The 24,525-nt window shown below is 34.4% G+C and overlaps 2 protein-coding genes and 1 non-coding gene across 4 annotated transcripts in view; 2 read left to right on the top strand and 1 right to left on the bottom strand.

Annotated features, from left to right (window-relative positions):
- Window positions 1-15,276, bottom strand: part of LOC145680608 (pentatricopeptide repeat-containing protein 1, mitochondrial) — a 60,126-nt gene extending 44,850 nt beyond the window's left edge. The window contains exons 1-4 of one of the 2 annotated variants that reach the window (XM_081751288.1): window positions 15,106-15,276; window positions 4,652-4,797; window positions 3,257-3,796; window positions 1,385-1,525 (exon numbers count right to left, since the gene is read on the bottom strand). In XM_081751288.1, the coding sequence (XP_081607414.1) occupies window positions 1,385-1,525; window positions 3,257-3,742 (627 nt within the window). In that variant the 5' untranslated portion in view covers window positions 3,743-3,796; window positions 4,652-4,797; window positions 15,106-15,276. Of the gene's footprint in view, window positions 1-1,384; window positions 1,526-3,252; window positions 3,797-4,651; window positions 4,798-15,105 lie in introns of those variants that run through there. The other variant, XM_081751289.1, reaches the window with a different exon arrangement.
- Window positions 13,930-14,004, top strand: TRNAP-UGG (transfer RNA proline (anticodon UGG)). The gene has a single exon. It is a non-coding gene; the product is annotated as a tRNA-Pro (tRNA).
- A 443-nt stretch (window positions 15,277-15,719) lies between the features above and the next one.
- LOC145680607 (U3 small nucleolar RNA-associated protein 6 homolog) overlaps window positions 15,720-24,525 on the top strand; it is a 57,222-nt gene continuing 48,416 nt past the window's right edge. The window contains exon 1 of the mRNA XM_081751287.1: window positions 15,720-15,951. Within this exon, the coding sequence (XP_081607413.1) occupies window positions 15,860-15,951 (92 nt within the window). The 5' untranslated portion in view covers window positions 15,720-15,859. The remainder of the gene's footprint in view (window positions 15,952-24,525) is intronic.

The following is a 24,525-nucleotide window of genomic DNA, read 5'->3' as shown; positions in this document are numbered from 1 at the left end:
AATGTTCGATATTTATAATGTTCTAATTATTTTAGTGAATATTATATTGTCTCGTTTACATCACCGTATTAAATATTTGTTACTAATCTTCCAATTTTGAATGACACGGACTATATTTCTTTCATGTCGGCGCTTCTGGTCATCTATATATAAAAATGCTAGGTTTATATGTTTGTCTCCAAAAAAGTTTATATTTGTTTCCAATCCTTTCGACAATGAGAACTCGAAAAACAAGTGCTAGAAACGTGCCGCTTTCGCTGGTTAATTCCAAATGTTGTGTAGATTGTCCAGTTTTAATTGAATATTTAAAAAAGAAGTGACTGTTAATTCTTTACTACAATTTTTAGGAGTGCACTGGAATGTTGAAATTTTAAAAACGTAACGCATCATATCCTATGAGCTATACATTCCAACACAGCATAACTGTATACAACGGTTGTATATCTCTCAGGCGTTTGATAATGAAAAACGAAGGATAACCATTTCTCCAGTCTTCCAGTCTAAGATGAATCTTTATTGTTTGGAGTGTTTTGCCCAATGAACACCATATATCACTGACATTATAATTAATTGTTTATGTAATGTATTCGCTTATTACATACGGCATGCAAAAAGAAAGGAAACACTGATCATTCATGAATTAAAAATTCCAACCGGAAGTAGGTTCAATCTTGCAAACGGTGTGAAATATTGAAAAACAATTTCTCCTTTATGGTACCCGTTGTAGATTTTTATCAAGACGTCTTTCACTTGTATCTGTAAAGGGACATGCACCGATGTTGTGAGAAATGACAAGGAGATTCATGCTCATACGTGAATGATGCGCTGTGTAGAGAGAGCAGGTTCAACTAATAAACTGTTAATATTATTGCAGAAACTTACGACACGCTTCACGCAATATTAACTGCCACTGAGAAAAATAATTAACTAAGATATTACGATATCAATTATTTGCTACTTTCTTTTCAAGCGCCGGTGAGGGCACTCGGTCGAAAAAGTGTAAAACGCTTTTTCAGGCCAGCCACCCTGAATAAGTTTTTCCTCATTCATAAAAGGCAAATGCCATGGTGGTACCTAACTTATAGGTAAGAGGCCGCTTCCTTTCTTCGCCAATCCTTTCTTCCTTCCCTTTCCTCGGATAGTGTGCTCGCCGAAGGACGTCATCCCTCAAACGCGACGAGCTAAATGGCCATAGATGCCGAAAGCCGAGAAAACTACAACTAAATGCTGAATCCTTTTTTTCAAGCAACTTTTTTGCATTTTTTCCTATTAATTATATTATTTCCTATTAATACAGTAGTTCAGAACACAAACGAAAGTACGCTTTATATTAACGGATAAAATTCAATACATCCTTGCTATTATTATCATCTCTTCTACGTACCTCATTATAGAGTCTAAAAGCTTTCTTCGTATAGCCCACACGACCACATTCACCAATTAATAAATTGTAGATATACCGGGTTGGTTTCACTCGATCTTCTTTCAACATTTTCGTTTCCAAAATATCAATAGCATCAGCAAGCTAAAAAGTAGAAAAAGACATACGTTATAATCTGCAATGAAAAATAAAAAAGAAAGAAAGGAAAGGAAAAAAAGAAACTGCAGTTACGTTAAACCATCACTTTTTCGTTAGTGTTAATTGAAATATTCACCATGTAATGAACAAGTATTTTTTTATTATTATTTTAAACACATCAAACAGGTAAAATTAATTTCTTTTACTCTGTACTTTGAGACACTTTGAAAAATTTTACTGTAACAAATAAACGCAATAAAATAATGTGCGGTTATGAATGTAACGTAACAATATACAACAAATAAAAAGTTGGCTCTATCTGCAACGACTTCCATTCAAAATGAAAAATTATACCTCTTCCATTAAGTTTTGTCTTCAGTAGTTTTTAATTTTTCTTTTAACAATATACCGCTAATAAAAAGTTGATTCTTTCTATAATCAATTCCATTCAACATGAAAGTTTACACATCTTCCATTAAATAAAATACTCAAATTCAAGGTTTGCTTTGTAAAATTTTCCAGACTTTCCTTCCTTGTTTTCTCCCCTTTTCTCTCTCTCCTTTGAATTATCATGATCTGTGAATACGAAATCAGTGGATAAATGATCAAAATGTAAATTGACTTTATATTTAAATACGCAAGGGTATTACTTGTGCATAATTTTTACTCTGACTCGGTGAAGTCAAAATATTTCTCTATACGTATAACAATTACTGTGGACAGCAAGAGAAACCAACGTGATAACCAAGATCAGGGCTCGAACTTAGAATCTGTTCAGCACCCATGCATTGATAACTTTGCTATTGTCAACCTGAATGCATACAAAGACATCTATACACAAATGCTGTTTTCTTGCAATCTGTGCTGCGATTCAAACAAAACTAAGTTTTGTTACAACCTCACCACAAACAACCGAAATAAACCACTATATTGAGAGTTATTTTGAAACAAGATACTTCAGCAAATTGATTCTATTATAGAAAACATAGTCCAAAGGAACTTATTATGCACAAAAACAAACAACGAGGGAATCAATGAATCCAATGCATTCGCAATTCAACCTGAGTATATTTGATAAGTTTCCACAATTACATACTTACTTTGTTGTAGTAGGAATACAAAAGTTAAGAAAAGAATATCACTAGCAGATTAAAATTGGATGTTTTTTACACACAGGCATAATTCTCATGTCGCCATAATAATTCTCATGTCTGTTCCAGAATAGTCTACCACTCCTCCCACTTCTTTCACGAATTCCTGCCCATGGGTCTAGAACCCAAGCGTAAAATGAAGTCTCAAACCCCCTCATAACATACGAATTTTTATTCATTTCGTCTGCACATATACTCTCATTGGCTGCAGCCTTATCATGACGTATTAGCTGTGTCTGTGAGAGCACGCTGTCAGCTCCTTTCCGACAAGTAAGGATTAAACGTGAGATAGAGCATATTGTATTGTAGAAAGTGCACAAATGAAACGAAATGTACTTCTTTAAGTCCAATGCACAAAATAAAATGAATACTCTCAAAATTTGTTCATAATACCTATTACTAGCTATGTGTTAACAGTACAAAATTAAAATGTTATGCTGGTTTCTTGTTAATATGCATAATACATGATTCCAAATCCGTTAGTTTAATGTGACTTATTTGTTGGACGAAGTGAAACTTATAAAGAAAACCCTATCTTAAAAATGAAAAAAATGAGAAAAAATAAAAATTAAAAGGATATACCTGCCTTTTTTTGTTTAATAAGGTCTTTTATCATATTTGCATATTCCTTCACTCGAAGTTGTGTTCCAGAACATTCCCGAACTGTTCCTTTCTCTTCCTTTTCACCATATGTACTATCTGCAGAGTCTAAAACTGATCTTTTGTCAAGAGTTCCAAACGTATCACTTGGATCTTCGATCTCCAAATCATGTTTTTCATGTTCACTTGTTTTTACAAAGTTTGTTACTTCTTTGCACAAGTAAGTACATGGCTTATAATGAAACTTCTGAATAAATTGAAGTAACACTCGGTCTTCACAGCATTGCTCCCTCCACGTGCACACTCTACTAAGCAGAGAATGATGTTGGTCAACACTATTCGAAGATAGTGAACAATATTCTCTACTCAATGCTGGTAATGATGGTTCGTAACATCTCACGTGATCAGGAAATATTCTGTAATACTTTATTAGCTCCCTTGCGCAGAAGATTCTTCTTGCGTGATACCTCATGCTAAATCCATATAAATGCAACTCATTCACTAGAACCTGCAAATTTGTCACGTTCTGCAATTAAATATAAAAATATTAGAAAATATATACACAATCTCGCAATTTTGTTAAGACTAATTAACACTCATTTACTATGTACCCTGGGAATCCAAGTCAGATTGTTACATTACTAATACGATTTCAACAGTCAATTTTGTTGCCTTCGAAAGCTTGGACTGTAATGAAGATTTTCACAAACATTTATATTTCTTTTTCCCCTTACAGAAACACTAAAAGCAGCAATAGATTACTGTAATATTTGTAGTCACAACTATCACTCACAACTTAGCGGTTAACTCTGCATCTACACCATGAGATTTGTGTTTAATTTCTTTATCATAATTTCTAATGTCTATTCGGTTAGGCTCTAGAATATACGGTTCTGATGTACGCATGAAAAAAAGGTCCAAGTTGAATAAAATGTAAAAATACTTGTAGAAGCCTAAGCTCTTCATTAATGTCTAGCTGTCGAAGCAACAGGATTGGTTGCTAAACATCATATTAGGGAATATAACAATTCAATCAGAATTCCCTGGGCACATAATAGGTGAATGTTAAATTATTAAAAACATAAATTTACGCAAAATAAAATACATTGAAAGAGAATGTAACAATAAAGTGATAAAATATTGTTATTTCTATTGACTGACTGAAACTTCAATCAGTCAGTAACTACAATGATTATCGTCTTATATTGTTGTTTTTTAATCTTATTCACTCCAACTTATTTAACGAAGTAAATATATTTGTCAATGTAAATATATGTCGTCAATCAACAACAAACAATCAATACATACCGGGACACATATTGAATAATTCAAATATATATATATATATATATATATATATATATATATATATATATCTTACCTGGTATCAGGGGTTTAAAAATTCTTTCAAACTATTTCGATGCACATTAACATCTTTATCAACGACTTCTACATGTCACTACACTGGTAACATATGGGTGCGTTCCTGTCTTCCGGTTGAACGTCCATAAGTCTGGTGAAGTTATTCTGTGAATAGAGAACATTAATTAATATTGAGCCATAATGTACTTTTATATTATTTATATATTAATTGGTATTAGGAGAACTGTATATATAAGGCAGCTTTTGCTATTAGTTTAATTACTGGAATAAATAAATTCTTAAGTATTGATGTGCATCTTTAGTATGTGATTAGCCAAATATCTATCACAATTTAAGCTAAAAATAATCCCAATAAAAGCCAGTCGATAACTTTGCCTGAAATATCTATGAGAACATGAAGGAAAATGTCATCATAGGAACACATCCACGTCAGTATTATTACACGTGATTTGTGTTCTTTACGCTTAATCAGTAATTAACATCTCTTATATTTGAGTTACTCTTTGTGGATTTTTTTTTTCTTCCAGGAGAAATGACTTATGCTCTGTTATGGATTGTTAATGAAATATTTATTTATGAAAAATTAGCCAAATTCTCTGTATCGTTTTCCAGAAAATCATCCACAAGGAACTTGTCTTCAAAAATAAACTACTCATTTGGATAATAATAGAAAAAATACTAATATCATATTACACCGTTGTTAATGGAATATTGGTTTATGAAATAGAAGCAAAACCACTGAAGTAATTTTTGAGAAAATTATAAATGTTGATATCACACTCTCGTCGTTATTTTTAGGGGTGGGGTGCTGTTATTTTTATACACTCTCCCTGAAGAATTTTCTCAAGTCTAAAACTTGGTCTGAATTTATTACGCGGTATGGTCTCTAGTCTACATACGAGGAATGCTGAAAAGTGTCTGAATTTGCCCCCGCCCGTACACATTAAAACTTACATATATATTCATAGAAAAGCTTAATATCTTAGTACGGAATGGTACAAATTCAGGTCCTTTGTAATTAATGTAACTTTTGTTTTCCCTTCTAGACTTGAACCATAAAGGTTCTGTTACTCAAGGATAAATCTATAAAGGACGGAGAAGCAGTGTCCTTCCTACAGTACCATCAAAACCTGGATAACTCGTTTTCAAGACTCACCATTCCAGCGTTGAACAGAAGCATCGGAGTGGACTGCCCCCTCCCCCAACCTCATCAGACACGGCAACATATGGTACTGTTCATAAACTGTTCCTTAAGGACAGGCGAACATTAATATTTAAAAAAAAAAGAAAAAAAAGAAAAGAAAAGAAAAGAAAAGAAAAGAAAAGAAAAGAAAAGAGAGAAAGAAAAGAGAGAAAGAAAAGACCAGATATTGAACATCTCACGGGAGCGTGTTTGACTCGTTATCAACTGGACATGCAAAGTGGGGACTGAAATGTCTGAACAGTAATCAAAAGACGGAAGGAGTTAAGGTACCTAAAGCAGTTTTGACACGTTTTGAGACTAGCCGAAACCATTTAGTAAGAACATTCAGCATCCTATCTATCATCTTGAGACTACAGATCAGTTAATGGAGTGGCCGCAGCCAAAGAAGTTCCGCACCCAGACATCAGCAAAGACTTATATTTTCAATTTACTGGAACAAAGTATCACCGGTGAACATTATACTAGCCTATTGGATCAGCTGTAAGAGGCAATTAAGACAAAACGCAAGGAAAAGTTGTCCAAAGAGGTTGATATTTTGCACGACACTTGCCTAGTTCACACGCCCCAGGTTGTGGCTGCTAAATTGAACACCTTGGGATTCCAATTGGTCCACCATTCCCCTATTCGCTTGACTTGGCTTCCGCTGATTATAGTTTGTTTCTAAACTTGAAACACTTCAAAGTGACATCATTTTGAAGATGAAAATTCCTGATATATGTTCAACATGCTGTGAAGATCTGATTTCAAACACAACGAAAGTGCAAGTGATAGAAAAGCTGCACCATAGCTGGCCAAGTGCGTCGGTTTCAGGAGAAATTTGTTGAATAACTATGTAAGTTTATTTCTCCAGCTCTACTCTTTATAGCAGCGTTTCCCAACCTTTTTTCAACTTGCGGCACACTACAGGTGTAACTTGAATTCTCGCGGCACACCCATATATATATATATATATATATATATATATATATATATATATATATATATATATATATATATATATATTAGTATTATTATTGATAATATAAAATATCGTGGTATTTTTATGTGATTACTGATATCCTTCTTATAAAGAAGAAAGCTCGCACTGATTTTTCCCGGTGGTAAATCATTATGCTTATTTTTCATTCTAATTTTAAAACAGAAAACAATTGCAATGAAATATAGGACTTGGGTTTTTAAAAATTAACTTTATCTTTCGAAAACTGTATCTAACCTTTAAGTAAAAGGGAAGATCACTATATAACGAACAAATAAATAAATAAATAAATATACTTTTAAAACACAAATGTAGGTAATTTGTATGCATGTTTACTTTGTTGAATTTATTGAATGATATGTTAAAATTTCAAGTTACGAAATAGTCTGCAACAATAAAGAAGCAATAATGGTCATGACAATGATAAATACGTTTTTCAACATTAAAAATGTACAGAAAAGTAACACAGTATGAAACTTAAAATTGTAGATTTATAGTAGAGGTTCATAGTAATGTGAAATACAAATATACATTTTTCCCTATGTCTTGCAATTTGGTTCCTATAAAATTAATAATTTGTTTCGATTTCCTCGCGGCACACCAGCAGCCCATTCGCGGCACACCGGCTGGGAAACGCTGCTTTATAGGAAAAGTCAGAACTTTTCTGCACCACCTCATACATTGGAACGTGTAGGCGGACGAACAGACTTCTAAAATCCATATATCGGCATATCAAGGTCAAGATTTTAATTTTTTATTTTATTTATATTTGACGATCGCTATATTTTTTTCTCTCCTATTGTCGCTTCAAAGCAAAAACAAACACTGTGTAGTGGTGCGTATTAATCTTCTTTTCAAATGCAACATGTTTTACTAATACAATAAAAACACACACTCAAATAAATTGGTACCAAATATCAATCGAAACCAGGATTGGCAATCGAGGAAGACTACAAAGGATACTATTCCACGCAAGATTCCAATAGTCCACGTAATTCTTTTGGTCATTGTATGCAATTGATATTAGAAGACTAGTGTGGGAAAGAGTGTGGATGTACATATTCCTTTACAGAAGCCATGTTTATTATATCTGCTACTTTCTATTGTTACTAGGTATGCTTGCAAAAAAGTATTTGTTTAGTAATTTCAGTACGCGTACCAGTGCCAAATTATTCCAGCGAAAAGTAAATTACACCAATTAAATAGCATTTCGAAAAAGAAAGAAAAAAAACCTTTGACTATTGTGGGATTGTAATATAAATGTAAATGCAATTCTTTAAGACTAAAGCACCTAATAATAGGCAGTGATCGAGAAAAGGTTGAAAGTTTAGGAATTTGCATGTAAAATGTTATATCACAAGGGGACATATTTATCTAAGGATGTAATTAATGCACACGTCACATATGTAAGGTAAACAGGTCTAATAGTGGATACAAAACAAATAACGATCCCCGAGTACGATGGATCCGCCATAACCAAAGTACTATGTAATATCAAGAATCACAATGATATATTTCCTTCTCTTAAGTGTTATTTATCTTAAAATTTGCTAACTATACGCCAGTACTAAAATATCGTGCGAAATGTGATAACTATTATGAATGTATGATTCTAGAAATAATAAATAATTTATGATTTAGCGTGATATTGTGAAATAAAGTACACTAGGTGGATCGAGAGAAAAAAGTGAAATTAAATCTTTTGAGTTTTACGTCCCATGAGTATCCCGGCTAGGCTAAAGGAGACGATGATGATGAGAAATTAATGAAATGGTGGAATGAAGAAAGCGGGAGGAAACAGGAGAACCCCAAGAAAACCCACGCACACGGCGTTTGTCCATCACAAAGTTCACTTGGCGCGAGCTGGAATCGAACCAAGGACCCCACGCACCAGAGGTGATCGCTCTACCACTGAGCCACCGTGGCACCTGGATCGAGAGAAGATGCAAAAGGAAGTATGAGGGAAAAGCATGAAGATGCAAGGAATTGTTAGATGAATTATCATTTTCAGTAAAACTGACCGTAATCAGCGCCCTAACCCTCTATTCTGCTCATCTGCTTTCGCCCCCTCAGTCTCCTTTACTTATAGTGGATTATGAACCAAATTCTCTCGTGTAAGCATTCTAATAAACATGGATTCTTTTTTGTTTTCTTTGTTTAGACAGCTTGGAACGATAACCCTGACGATGTCCTGAAGTAAATCTACGGAAAGAAATCTACATTACCTCTAATGTGGAAAATCATAATGCAATTAGCGTTGGATCTTTACCATTAATACTGCTTAAGGGACTCATCGTGAACTAATATGATAATGTGCTAAGTCAATACGTGACCACACAACTGTGCCAAAGCTATTTCACATGTATGGCACGAGATTTAATGCCACCTCAAGTTTTGGTTTGGATTACGATGATGGACCCTCGTGATCGGAGGACCATAAAGCTATTGTAAACGTTACTTTCCTAATTATTTTCCTGTTATGTTAATATACCTTACTTGCAATTAGTCCTTTTTCATTTCCCTAGCTTAGTTGTAATTGTATTTTGTAAATAGATGTTAATTTCCTACTTTCTTGATTCTTCACTAACTTCTTTTCTTCAAAATGTACTACTGCGTAAAACTCGTACCTTTCAACTATTCAATATCGCGAACTCTGTCATATTAGAAATAAGGAAAGAGATAATGGAAAAACACTTCATATAACATGTTTTCCGGCACATCCATTATTCCTTGTATAGACTGTCTTCATATAACACTTCATTTCATCAGTGTCTCAGTCTCTTTTATGAAGTCCTCATATAGCTTAGCTACTGAAAAGAACGTTAAATTCTCTTATAAAGTACCACGTGGTAAGGAGCACACTTTACATTTCATATTTCAATAGAAATGAGAAATGTGTAATGCTGTAGAGACTATGTACTAACCAGAAGTGCACATAAGGGAATATGAATACAATGATCTACGTAGTTAGACCTAACCTAACTTGACCTAACAGAAATTAGTAAAATTGTCTCACTTTTCCGAAAAAAAAAAAAAAACCGACTCCTTCAATTAAACATACGCCCTAGAACCAATCGATAACTTCCTTTCCCTTATTGCACCACACACTTCCTTGGTTATTTACTAACATAGTAAGTTTGACACACTGACACATTACACTCTATTGTCAGTGTACCCAACATGACCTCTTTAGGTACTTTCATATACTTCAAGATTAACCTTAATTTTGACATTAGTGTTCTATAGCCGGACCAATTTGAAAATCGAAAGAAGTACGAAAATGTACTGCATTCGGTTATATTTGGTTGGATTACATTAAGTTACGTTAGTTTACGTTACATTAGGCGTGCAGTCTTACTATATGGATCCGTAGTAGTAGTAGTAGTAGAAATGGGTTAGAAGTCCCGCAGGGGTTGGTTGGATTGGGTTTTCGACATGAAATGGGCACATTAAAGACTTGCCCAAATTTTTCTGTATAATCTATGGATCCGTATAGTAAAACAAGTGTACCTCACCGCGAAATAGTCCATCCACTTAACATGCAGTGCCGCAAACAACATAAAAAACAACCAACAAATACAACCACTTTCTTAACTTTTTACTATTGATGTTACCTGACTTTCACTCATTCTTCCTCACAAACTTTAATAAATTCTTCAATACGCTGCTGAAGAAAACGTAATTTCCGTTTCCTGTTTACCTAGCTGATTACAAACAAACCAGCTTTGAGTGGGTTTTTTAAAGAAGTTTACGTGGTACTCGCCTCTGAAAATGATCTGTTTCGCTTTCGGATATAATCATAACAGTTTAACAGACAAACGCATTTTTTTTTGTTTGTTTGTTTGTTTGTTTTCCCAAGAGTGAAATTAAAAATATTGTACTATGTAATATATCAAAGAGAACCACTAACAAAGCCACGCTGTACAACAAGCGATATAATGATTAATTATTTATTGCTCGAACAGAAATATCTCAATCTTTTTGAAGGACACTCTCTCCTTGCATATTCTGCCAGAAAGATTAAAATATACATTTTTTTTAGCAAAAGCTTTTTTTTCGGCATTTTTAGGCTAATTTAGCTAACAGTTTAATATATATTAATACTCAGAAAATTGTAATATCGTTTCTTAGTAAACTGATAACTGAATCACGCGTTCAGAGACGTACTATAATTTTCGAACAGTGCCTGCCCTAGCATGGAGTGTGATACTCGCCTGCCTCCGCTCTTTCCGAGCCTTACCAGCGCAAGTTCGGTAAAAACTTTTACCTCTGTGGTAACATATATGTGTAAAAATTTGAAACTCTTGATACAATTGAGATTTGCAGACAATGGATGATTTTTAAAATTGGTAAATGGGTATTACATATATATGTAAGACAACCGCATTTAAGTAACCACAAGCTAACCTAACCATGCCTTACCGCATATGAATGTTGGTAAGAATATAGTACAGGCAATATAGTAAAGTTAAACTGGACCTGCTCATTTGTCCCATTTCGCTTGACATAAACTATAATTGCTCCATCCTACCGATCTACGCTACGTGCAGATGAAAAATACGGGATCATTTTTTGAAAATTTACGTCTAATCTACGAAAATAGTTCTGTGCAATATATATATATATATATGTAAAGGGAGAACATAGGAACAGCATTAAAAATTTGTCATAGTTACTAAGAAATTGAAATGCAAATCTACTTGTAGTGATTACAGCCCAGGCTGGTGTATGCTTTTCGTACCTGTCTTTCTTTATACGCATACCCACCTTCACTGATCCGCCTGCTCCCTACAGATTCATCCTAAGATGCGCTCGAGCTTCAAGCTGCCCTGAATCATCATAGATTTAGTGCTACGTGAAGTGACCACCGAACATAAGTTGGTACGTGTTTTCCTTATGAGTGTTAATACACATATATGTTGCCATAACCTTTTAAATATACCTTAACCTTAAAATAATTATTATACCTTTTAAATAATTATTTTTGGTGACATATTTCTTCTTTACCAGTGCCAAGCAGGGAATCGACACCCACTAATAAAAGAGTGAAGAATAACTTAGGAAATTATTTCCACGAAAAAATGCTAAGTTTCTGAGACCGAGTATTCGTGATTGTTGTTCTAAAATGCATTGGTTATTCTAGCGCTGTACTCCTTTGCTCCGAATATCTGATCACTAATTAAAAAGAAAAAAAAATCAAGTTTATTACATATTACAGTGAAACCTGTTAACTTGGCCACCTGCTTATCTTGTCCTAGTTCGTCTTGAACATGCATTTTCACATAAGACATTGGTTACTTACTACTCTATAAGTTGGCCACCTGTCTATCTTGGAAGTTGGCCACACTGAAGCAATGTTTACCCTATGATGATAATGATAAATTTACCTGCGTATCTTGGCCACGAAAAATACAGTTTTATTTTTCTTAACTCTTTCGAATTCCCATATGAGAGGCAGATGTTCTGTATCTGTGACTGGACACAAACAAGCATAGATTCGCACGATTTGTTCTTGGAGGTCAATGGCCAGAACACTACCATCATAAAAGGGTGGTGAAGGAAGATATGAATAAGAAAAAGCACGTACAGGAATTCAGGAAATGGTTGTACGTAGCCTATTTGTTTACCCTGTCTGTTTTGGTAAAACCATTAGCTATATCGGCTCTTTTTCATCAGTGGGAAGCTTTAGTAATTCCGGAAAATTCTCAAGGTTAAAGCTCAATTGTCATTTATTGACACCTGACTGCATGTCAAAAGGTAGCGGAGGTTTTGAGATATGAATTCCCTCAAGATTTTCTCAAAACATCTTTTGCTCCGAGGGAAACACTTCTAGCTCATTAACAAGAGGTAGTTAACTACAATATTAGAATTTGCACATCTGCCAAAAAGAATAAAGCAAATATGTCTAGAATGAACCACCATTCAATAACAACTGAAAAGAAGTCATATAAATTGCATATGAATTTCTCAATTTATAACTTAGCTTTTCTTGTTTTCAATCTGAATAACTCAATGTGCTATAATATCAATTTCAATAAACTGCGTACATACACTTCTATTTCATGGTTGTTTGTGTTACTGTCTTTTCAATCCGAATAATTCAATGTACCAGACGCTTTCAGGAAGAGAAAGGTATGCATATATATTAAACATACTATCAAGAGCGCCGATTCTGGGGGGAACCAAGGGGAACCGGGCCCCCCAAAGCTCATGTGGCCCCTATTTTATTTATGAGTATACAATATTTGGTTTAATTTGAGTGCAATTTGTCTTAAAATCTTCATATATATATATATATATATATATATATATATATATATATATATATATATATATATATATACCTTCTGCATCTGAATCCCCCCCCCCCAATTTATAGAGAAATCGGCGCTCTTGCATACTATAGTAATATTTTCTAGAACTGTATATTTTTATGATTATTAAGTAGCTGTCGTGCCACTGTTTATTAAAATTTTACAATCTAGTAATACTAGAAACCCTATTCTAAAAAATGCACAAATCACACTTATTTTCTTTAAGTTGGCCACTTGTCTAAGTTGGCCACTTTTCGATGGAACCGATGGTGGCCAACATAGAGAGGTTTCACTGTATACATTTTCACTGAAGCTAAACAAACAATATGACAAAACTATATAGCATAAGCACTTTCAATAATTTTAATTAAACTTAGGGGCGCTCGTGTAGATCATTGGGATTCTCACTCACTCGTTCCACAGCAAGTTATTGGCGATTGCAGTAATTAAAATTTAAAGTAATTTTGTTTCATATTATGAAAACTATAGGCTTTCTATACGCATAGAGTAAATATATTCACTGCTACTTGTAAAAAAGGTCGCTTTTTTCATAATTTTAAGATCGTCTTTCACAAAACTCAAAGGTGCTATATACAATGTCATTGAAACTACCTTAGCAACCACCTACTCAACAGTTGGTTTGTAACCAATATGGCTGCACTCAGTAAAATTCACAGCAGACGACTTCAGCAGCGTATTGACCTGGTAAATTTCCTAAAATTGGTCCGGTTATACAACACTTAACCCTTTATTTTTCTGTAATTAGTCACCGTACAGTAAAGGCCCCCGCGTAGCGTAGTCGCTAACGCTCTCGCCTTGGGTGCGAGCAATCCCGGGTTCGATTCCCGGTGGGGGCACTCGGTCGAAAAAGTGTAAAACGGCCACCCTGAATGAGGTTTTCCTGGGTCTTCCTCATTTACACCAGGCAAATACCGGGGTGATACCTAACTTATAGGTCCCAGGCCGCTTCCTTCCTTCCCCCATCCTTCCCTTTCCCCGGATTGTGTGCTCGCCGAGGGACGTCATCCCTCAAACGTGAAGGGCTAAATGGCCTTACATGCTGAAAGCCCAGAAATCTAAATCCTTATCCCAAGCACCATACAGTGACAACCAGATACCTTTTTCGTGCGTCTATGTTTATATATATATATATATATATATATATATATATATATATAATTCTAACAATTTCCCCCACCATTTTGTAGTTTTAGGGGGAATTTATTCCGTTAAGCCAGGCCAGTTTTTCAACATTACAATAGTGATTACTAATTGGATAGTGAAACATGGATACATGAGAACCCCCTGATCTGAGTCTCTTCTGTGTTCTATTACCACTTCTACATTAAATACCATAAATTTTCTACGTAGTGCAATAGTAAGAAGTATCCATGTGCACAAGACATGCGATATGCGTTAAATCCCCTCCCCCCCCACACACACAGTCATAGATAAAGTACAAGGGCACTACACATGCAGATATGAAGTACAGGCACGTTCTTTTTTATTTTCGTATCAGTCGATAAGTAAATAAAAGCCGCTTTTGTACCCCCTTTGTAGTTCGTACATACTCAATGAATAATCCCTAAAAGTATGAGCGTCCTGCTCCTTCGGGAACTGATGCAGCTTCATGTATACTATAAACTATATCCCCCTTGTTTTCTTTCCTTATGTTTGCATATGCGCATATACTCCATCGCTGACGCGCCTGCTATCTGCGGTTTCCCCCTTCCCCGCGCTTACCTGATTAGATACAGTCTTTGCTCTTTGTGATTTCCTAGAAAAGGTCGGCTAGTAGTTTTGACACGGTAGCTTTCATCACAGAAAAAATAACTGCTTTTATGGTATTTTACAATGCTGCAGTTATACCTATAATGTTTCAGCCATACTAAAGTGAATTTACACTAAGGAATGCAATTCCTTCCATAGAAAACAATGTTCAAACGAACATTACTTACCCTCCCTTCAAAGTTCTATATAGAATTGCAAGTACCAGATCCAGAACGAAGTACAAATCTACAGCAACACGATGCAAGAACTTTCTTCTGCAAGTGCAAGGCTACATCTATCAGAGTTGCTCATTCCTTACATATTCAGATCTTGAAATTATGCAGAAAAATCGGTGCGCAAATCCCGCCTCTTTTACGATCTTGTAAAACATCAGCTTACAACGTGGAAATTGACGGTGGTCAGGGGCGTTCTGCTTTCCAAAGGAAACCCTGGAACAAAAAGAGGTGATGGAATATGTTGGAATATGGAATATGATGAAGGCCAATGATTAGTTCAGAGGGAGAGCAGCTTTTTTTTTTTTCGAATCGAAAACATGTTAGAATTTCGCTAATTTATGTTAATTTTATATTAGACTTGTTAGGTTTGTGTTTGATATTTTCAATTAATCTCTACCACCACCCAAACATTTCGTCCAGTCATCTAAATTTAAATAATAATAATAATAATAATAATAATAATAATAATAATAATAATAATAAACGTGTAAAATTCCGACTGTGTGCAAATATACGGAGCGAAACCATCTCTGATTTGCAAAAGGACAGTTCACCTGTATGTGGTAGATGTCAGTAGCATCCACATGTAGTGTGTGAAAATGTCTCTCATAGAAGTGTGATAGAGTATAATAAAGTGTGTTTTATAACATAAAAGAAATAAATATTCTTATATTTGGTACATATAGGTTTGAAATAGTGCGCAACAATGGCGGAGTTCGTAGAATATAGGGCTGAAGAAATGATTCCAGAGTTGGAACAAATGGAAAGACTTCGTTTGTTTGAGAAGCATGAAGTCAGGTAAACATTGTCGTTCACGTTTAACGAAGGCGAAAATGAATTTTTTTGTGAATATATAGACTAAGATTTCACATATCCAGATTTTACGTTTCTATATAACAGCATGTGGTTATAGTTAAGGAGCCGTACTTCCCATTTAGGGAAGGACGAGAAACGCCATACTTTCAGGAATTATTCATTGACTATCTAGGATGCTAAAAAGTAGGTAAAAGACTGAGTTCTTGCCCTTGTACTTAGGGTGTTTAGGTAGTGCAACAGTAAGATGTATCCTCGTGCACGGGAGATGAGAAGTAGCTGTTCTTAACTATTACCCTCCACTGTAAATATATGACGCGCGTTGAGAACAAAACAAAAAATAAGTAACTTCTAAACATGCATGTAATATCGCGGTGCTTGTGTAGTTTTGGCGCACCACATTTTGAAAATTTACAGGTAAAATTCAATACTTCGCATGAGAAGACACGTTTATAAGGAGCGCATTTTTACAGCCGACAAAATGAAATACAAAGTAACATGGCTGTATTTTAGATCTACAATTGTAGGATTACTATAGAATTGCTTTACGACGGATAAAATAAGCAGGGTTGGCTGGTTTAAACCAGCTGGTTTTTTCAAAAAAAAAAAAAAAAAAAAAAACTGGTTTAAACCAAAAAATGAAAAATGTTCGTAAAAGTGTAGATATTCGTAAAATGTTGATGAACACATATTTGTGGGTTATCACGTTTCACTCCCATATATTATTCGTACTATATTCAGACCTAAATTCCCCATTCTTTACTCAAACAGATTATATTGCAAAAGCAGCTTTTTTTTTATGTAACTTTATGGATGTTTCTTTAGTGATTTTTTTTATAGTTTGTTATTATTGTTATGCAACAAAAGGAAAATTCTGAACATTATTTCGTTTTAATAATGTTTACTATTAATAAAATACATCGAAATGCCGTAGTTTTTTGGGGAGGGAGGTCATACAAAACCCACTGGAGGCAATTATTGAAATAACAAGAATCTTTGGTAACTATTTATGTATAAATGGGTCAGAGCCAAAGTGGACTCAAATAATTCGTATCTTTATTCACTTTTCTTACTGATATGCAAAGTAAGTCGTTATATTAATAATAATAATAATGGGTTAAATTCCAAAGTTGGGCGTCCGTTTCCAGCGAAATTTTTAAAATTTACAGGAAAGATATGGATAATTTGATCGTTTGTGTGTTTGATAACATATAAGAGTCTCGAAAAACCTGTTTATTTGTTATATATAAGCGGTTATAAACATGGGACTATACGGCGAGCGGAGGGAACTACTTGGCGCAAGGGTCAGTCCATTTCAAATCATCCAGCTAAAATATCAAATGAAACCCATAGTATCAGAATGGCATGAAGATTTTTCTGTTTACTCTACTTGCCATCCTTATTGATCACACCAAATTTTAATTTGATATCTTATATACTTTCTTAGTTAATTTATTTTTAGTTTGGTAAAATATACGTTTTTGTTGTTGCCGAGGGTTAATGAGATTACGACATTGATATACTAAAAAGATCATAACTTTGTTAATTCTCATCATATCACAATGATTTTTTCACTAAAATGATCACAATAAGATACAGAATAAGGTAAAAATACATTCAGCTACTTGTACTTGAATTGTTGTAGTACATATTACCTCAAACCTGGATATTACGATTTTTTATAAGAAAAAACATAAAATTTTAAAATACAGTAAAAACTTAAAGGCACTACATAAACCAAAGTATTTTATATGTATTTATAAGCCTAAAGGCATGAGCTAATGTGTTCTGAAAGAAAAACTGTGGGTTTTTAACTGCAAATATTTTTAAACCATTTATCTTTAGAGTACGGCCAGGTATTTCAAGAAAATCGCAGACCTTCACGTTGGCAGCCCTGGCGTTATCCCTAATTGTCACAGGGACATGAACCATATCTCGTTACAAAGCTTATGGAACACAGATTCCAACAAGTTAACTTCTGTGCCCCGTTGTTTCCAACCCACAGAAGAAGAAGAAGAAGAAAAGCTTTTTTAAAAAAAATTGTCGGACTCTGGCAATACTGTTCATTGTCATACACAGGAAAAAAATTATCGCATACACACCAGACATTGGGTGGAATCATATAAAAAATAAAGGGCCTAGGTGCACTGGCGTCTCTGGCATGTAAAATTTGGGGGGTGGGGGGACATCAAAGAAATTGATTTAAATGGTACTTCCTAGTCCAATCTGTTTATTATCTTCGATTCTATTTTTATCCTTCTGCATACCTTCACGGATCCCCTGAGGTATATCAAGAACTCTGTTATAATCATCTCGCAGCCTGAATATTATATTCCAAATAAAAAATATTATTATTTATATGTTATTCTATCGTTAGTAAATAAATGAATTAGAATAAAATATTGAATATTTTGTACTTCAAAATATTGGGGGGGCGTGTACCCCTCGTCCCCCCGCCAGAGACGCCCATGCCTAGGTGCAATAGCTTGCGAGAAAAAATTTGAAACCTCGTATATACTATGGTCAACCTGTATATATTTTACAAAGGAACTGTGGTCTACCCTCAGGTTGGCAACCCTGGCGACTTCCCTAATTGTCACAGACACGCGAATGATACCTCGTTGCAAAGCTTACGGAACACTGGTTCCAATGAGGTAACTTTTGTGGGACTTTGGCAACACTGTTCTTTGTCATAAAAGAAAAATCACTTTCTCCTACGGATTCGGCATGGGGAGGCACAGTCTAGGTTCATTAGGAGCCGAGCAACAGACGTTTGAAGTACTGGTGCTAAGAGAAAGGGATGAGCCAGGCATCTTCTAAGGGTTAAACTAGTGCACATTTTACTTTCTGAAAAACTCATTGAATGATTTACATGTAAGGCGTAATGAAATTATGACATTTTAATCAAGCTGAAGATGTTAAATTATTTAAGCTGCAGTAAATTTATCAATGTTCTAGAACTAATACAACTGCGCATAAGCTTTTATAGTAAACTTTAAAATCAAATAACCAAAATATAATTTTATTATTTTTACTCATAAGCGCTTTCGATAACTGTCTTAGTTTTTAATAAATTAAAAATATATTTAATGTATTTAGAAAGTAAGATTGTTTCACAAAGTATTTCAGAAATCAAAACAGTTCGTTGGAATCTTATATCAGTTTAGGTAGCAATTTCGTTCGGTATCTTGAGGAGTGCGAATCCTACAGACCTCAAGGTTCATGAAAAAGAGTTGAGTTGAGTTGATTTCAGTTTAGCGTCCCTTTCAGCAGCGAGGCTATATGAGACGTGGACCTACTGATTAACGTGGAATCTGAACCACATGAGTTCATGAAAAAGACTTTGGATTTAAAGCTACATGATGTTTTTTTTCCCACCAGCCATGGGAAGTCTCCTTGTGACGGTATAGGTGGCACTATCAAGCGCATCGTGACAAAAGCAAGTCTCCAACGTAGTCCTGGTAATGCTATTGATAATTCCAATTTTTTTATTATTATTTTTGCAAGGGAAATATAGAAAATATAAAGTTCACAATGATTAGAAAAGAAACTTGATAGAGGCACGAAAAAACTTAGAAGGGCGTTTCACTCAAGCCAGGACAGTACCTGGAACACGTAGTCTTCATCACTTTGAGTCCAAATCTGAAGACTCCACTGGAACAAAACGAGTAAGTTTAGATGACAACTTTTGCACAATATTCAACTTTTCTGGAGAAAATCATTCGGTGAAAATGCCTGTTGTGGGTGTGCACAATTACATTGCATGCCTTTATGATGACCGGTGGTATTTTGGATTAGTTTTGTCAAAACATGAAGATAAAGGAGACGTTAAAATTAAATTTATGCATCCCCATGGGCCTGCTCCATTTTTCCACTGGCCCCCAAAAGATGTTTGCTGGATTCTTATGAGTAACATAATTTCATGTGTAACCCCCGCTCCCAGTCACAAAAGCATCCGGAAGAATGTATTATTTTTCCGAAAAGGAAATAGGTTCAATCAATCTTCAGTGCAATAAGATGTTGAAACAAATGCAAGCTCAGAAATAAAATGTTGCTAGTGTTTTATTTAAACATTTTCTGTAATTCCACTTCAGGACCTCTATGGTGTAAATAGTAAATGAACCACTTCAGGACTTTAAGATGATTTGGTAAATTCTTTTTTCGTTCACTGATTATATTCAATATGTTGTATGTGATGAAGATGTATAATTCCTTAAACTCATAGTGAATAGCTATTTTCTTCTTCTTTTGTGGGTTGGGAACCAGGAGGGGGGGGGCACAAAAGTTACCTCATTGGAACCAGTGTTCCTTAAGCTTTGCAACGAGGTATCATTCGCGTCTCTGTGACAATTAGGGAAGTCGCCAGGGTTGCCAACCTGAGGGTAGACCACAGTTCCTTCGTAAAATATATACAGGTTGACCATAGTATATACGAGGTTTCGAATTTTTATCTCGCAAGCTATTGCACCTAGGCCCTTTATTTTTTATATGATTCCACCCAATGTGTGATGTGTATGCGAGAATTTTTTTTTTGCGTATGACAATGAACAGTGTTGCCAGAGTCCGACAAAATATTTTTTTTGAAAAAAGCAATTTTTCTTCTTCTTCTTCTGTGGGTTGGAAACAACGGGGCACAGAAGTTAACTTGTTGGAATCTGTGTTCCATAAGCTTTGTAACGAGATATGGTTCATGTCCCTGTGACAATTAGGGATAACGCCAGGGCTGCCAACGTGAAGGTCTGCGATTTTCTTGAAATACCTGGCCGTACTCTAAAGATAAATGGTTTAAAAATATTTGCAGTTAAAAACCCACAGTTTTTCTTTCAGAACACATTAGCTCATGCTTTTAGGCTTATAAATACATATAAAATACTTTGGTTTATGTAGTGCCTTTAAGTTTTTACTGTATTTTAAAATTTTATGTCTTTTCTTTTAAAAGATCGTAATATCCAGGTTTGAGGTAATATGTACTACAACAATTCAAGTACAAGTAGCTGAATGTATTTTTACCTTATTCTGTATCTTATTGTGATCATTTTAGTGAAAAAATCATTGTGATATGATGAGAATTAACAAAGTTATGATCTTTTTAGTATATCAATGTCGTAATCTCATTAACCCTCGGCAACAACAAAAACGTATATTTTACCAAACTAAAAATAAATTTAACTAAGAAAGTATATAAGATATCAAATTAAAATTTGGTGTGATCAATAAGGATGGCAAGTAGAGTAAACAAAAAAATCCTCATGCCATTCTGAGACTATGGGTTTCATGACCTGGATGAATTGACATGGACTGACCCGCAAGGTAACCGAACAGTTGCATTGTGGGAAAGAAACGAGCATTTATGTTATCAACATGACGAATGTACAAGGGCAATGAACTAGCAGTTTTAACATTTGTGAAGCAATACGTTGATAACGAGCAAAATCTTTTAAAAGTTTGTGAAGAGCACGGATTAATGAACCTAATAACAAATTGCAGAAAGTGTGGAAAGAAGATAACAGCGAAAAAACTTGACGAAAGCGGACGCCCAACTTCGGAATATATGCCATAATAATAATAATAAATTTTATTGCAGAAACATCTGAGAACATCAGATGTATTACAATCGTCAGAAATAAAAGTTGAAAATTTTAGAGTTACATATATAACATACCATAATATAAACAAAGATCACTGCATAACAGACGCTAATATTTCAACTATCAATTTTGAGTTCAAAAAATTCTTCAACACTATATATACAATTATTAATAAGTAATTTCTGTACTTCTTTTTTAAAAGCCAGAAATGGAAGTTCTCTTAGAAATGTAGGTAGAAAATTATAAAATTTAACTGACATATAGTAAAAGGTCTTTTGTGTCTTACTATATTCACATCTAAATAATCCTAAACAGTTCCTGTTTCTAGTTTGATAAGTATGAGAGTACCCTAACTCATTGTAAATATGATTGTTTTCCATACTGTAAAGCAAACATTGGTATATGAAAATTGCAGGTACTGTCATAATTCCTAATTTAACGAAACTTGACCTACAATGTGCACGACTAGGGAGACCGAGCATTAATCTTACACATATCTTTTGTATTTTCAATAGGCTTTTAATGGAGGACTGATTACCCCAAAGTATCGTTCCATAACTTAAATGACTGTGAATTTGCGCATAATAAACAGTTTTAAGTACCTTTAAACGTACGCAAAATCTCAATCTACGAATTAGATAAACTCCTTTACTAGCTCTAGATTCTACCTTAAGGATATGGTCGTCCCAGTTCAAATGATTATCAATTAAAAACCCCCAAAAAGGAGCGGAATATTTTTTAAGTTCTGCATTCGAATTTTTGTTATTGTAGGTAAGCACCAAGTCTTTGATCGTATCAGAGTTAATACAAAGCAAGTTGGAAGTACACCAGTCTTTAATAATATCTGAGGTGATGTTTAATATAGACTGAACTGAGTCTTTTTGTCGTGAGTTAACACAAATATTGAGATCATCAGCAAATAAATAACTATTAACGAAGGGTGAAGCGACGTTGTATGGGAGGTCATTGATATAAATAATAAAAAGAATCGGACCAAGAATAGATCCCTGAGGTACTCCGTATCTGACAGGCAGCAGATTAAACTCTTCCCCTTCATAAACAACTCTCTGATATCGTCCATTTAAATACGAATGAAGAAGTGACAGAGCTGCGTTATCAAAACCATAGAATTCTAGTTTTTGCAACAAAATATCATGAGACACCGTATCAAATGCTTTCGATAGATCATATAGTTTTACATGAACAAAGTTTTTACTGTCCAACCCAGAAATACAATTTACCAAAAATGAGACAGCAGCCTTAACAGTTCCTAGTCCGGATCTATAGCCAAATTGAGAATTACTAAATAAATTATTTTGTTCAAAATAGTCAATCTGCCCATTCAAAACAATCTCAAAAACTTTAGATATAACTGGAACCAGTGAAATTGGTCTATAGTTATCAAGAGAAGACTTATTTCCTTTTTTCATTATAGGTACTACTTTCACTAATTTAAAGCATTCAGGACAATAACAGTCTAATATACAAGAGTTTATAATGTGAGTTAAAGGTTCCTTTATGAAATGTACTCCATATTTTAACATAATAGGACTCAGATTATAAATATCCTCACATCTACTGCTACTCATTTTAATAATCGCTTTCTCAACATCTTTTACTTCAATTGGATGAAAATTAAACGTAGTGGTAGGTTTAGACAATTTATTTAAATAAAAACCTGAATCATTATTATGAGGATATGATGAAACTTCCCTCAGTATCTCTTCAATTTTGTTAACAAAAAAGTTATTAAATTCAGAGGCATTCAACTGGTTGTCAGAGATTTTTATGTTATTGTATATAGGATAACTTTCTTTTTTTACGATATTCCACATTGCTTTAGACTTATTGCCAGAGTTGTTGATGGTATTTCTTTAACTTGGACAAATAAAAGTCGTAGTGAACTGACTTGGACAAAATTAGTTCTTCTGTACTCTGTAGTACTTTGAAATTGTTCATATGTAATTCTGTATAATGGTTCTACTTGTACAATTGTTTATCTTTTTGTCCTTCTGTTCTAATGACTCTTGACGATTATATTAACAAATATGTAACGATCAGTCAATGTATTTTTATCAGCAGTCCTTCGTGAGTGAGTCGGCAGACGTATCGCATTTGTGGCTAATTAGTCCCGGTTTCGAGTTCAAATGGAGGACAATTTCTCTTGGATGTAAGCCGAGAAGCGGTTTGGATTCCGCTTTAAGCTTATGTGACCCCTTTCAGCATAATCTTGTTGTTGCATACTGACCGATTCCATTTCAAATCGTCCAAGCAAACCACAAGTTGGTCCCCATCATAGTCTCAGATTTCATTTATTTTTTTATATATATGGGATCTACATGCAATATTATTTGACCCATATTTTTTCTTTTTGCTGAAAAAAAATTTCCTTCGATATACAGCCTTCCAAAATGGCTGCCCTCCTCTCGGATTGCTCGAAAAACTGAAAAACATGTCAAATTAAAAACTTTATTGTAGAGAAACGAGTGTACTTAGTAACATAATCGCAATAGCAGGAAGAGTTTAAAGTTGTATGTTTCGGTGGAGGGCCAAAATTCGTATACTGGTCCAATAGGAATCGCGCAATTCACTCGCAATATTGCCAGCTTTGGTGAAATTTTTGCTAACTTCAAACATTTTTTTTTCTGTCCTTACGAGCAATATTAACCATCTGCTTCTAGCATCGAAATTAGGGATGGCCAGATCCGGATATTCGGATCCACTTGGATCCGGATATCCGGATCCGAAATTTCGGATCTTGCGTTGCAATTCGGTTGGCAGTGTTGCCAACTTGGTAGAACTTTTGTTTCCAAATGACACTACGTGGTTTTTATTTGATATTTGGTATTCATTAATGATTGTAAACATCACATGAAGCACAATTTTCCCATCACCACAGTTTTCGATAACTTACATGCATTTCATTAAAAGGTTTTATCTCGTGCGTTATTAGTAGTTTTCAACATTAAGT

The sequence above is a fragment of the Thermobia domestica genome, chromosome 3 (assembly GCF_964235325.1).
Source record: "Thermobia domestica chromosome 3, izTheDome1.hap1.1, whole genome shotgun sequence".
NCBI classification, from domain to species: Eukaryota; Metazoa; Arthropoda; class Insecta; order Zygentoma; family Lepismatidae; genus Thermobia; species Thermobia domestica.
The sequence above is the reverse complement of the archived record's forward strand: the minus strand, read 5'-3'. Positions and strand labels throughout refer to the sequence as shown.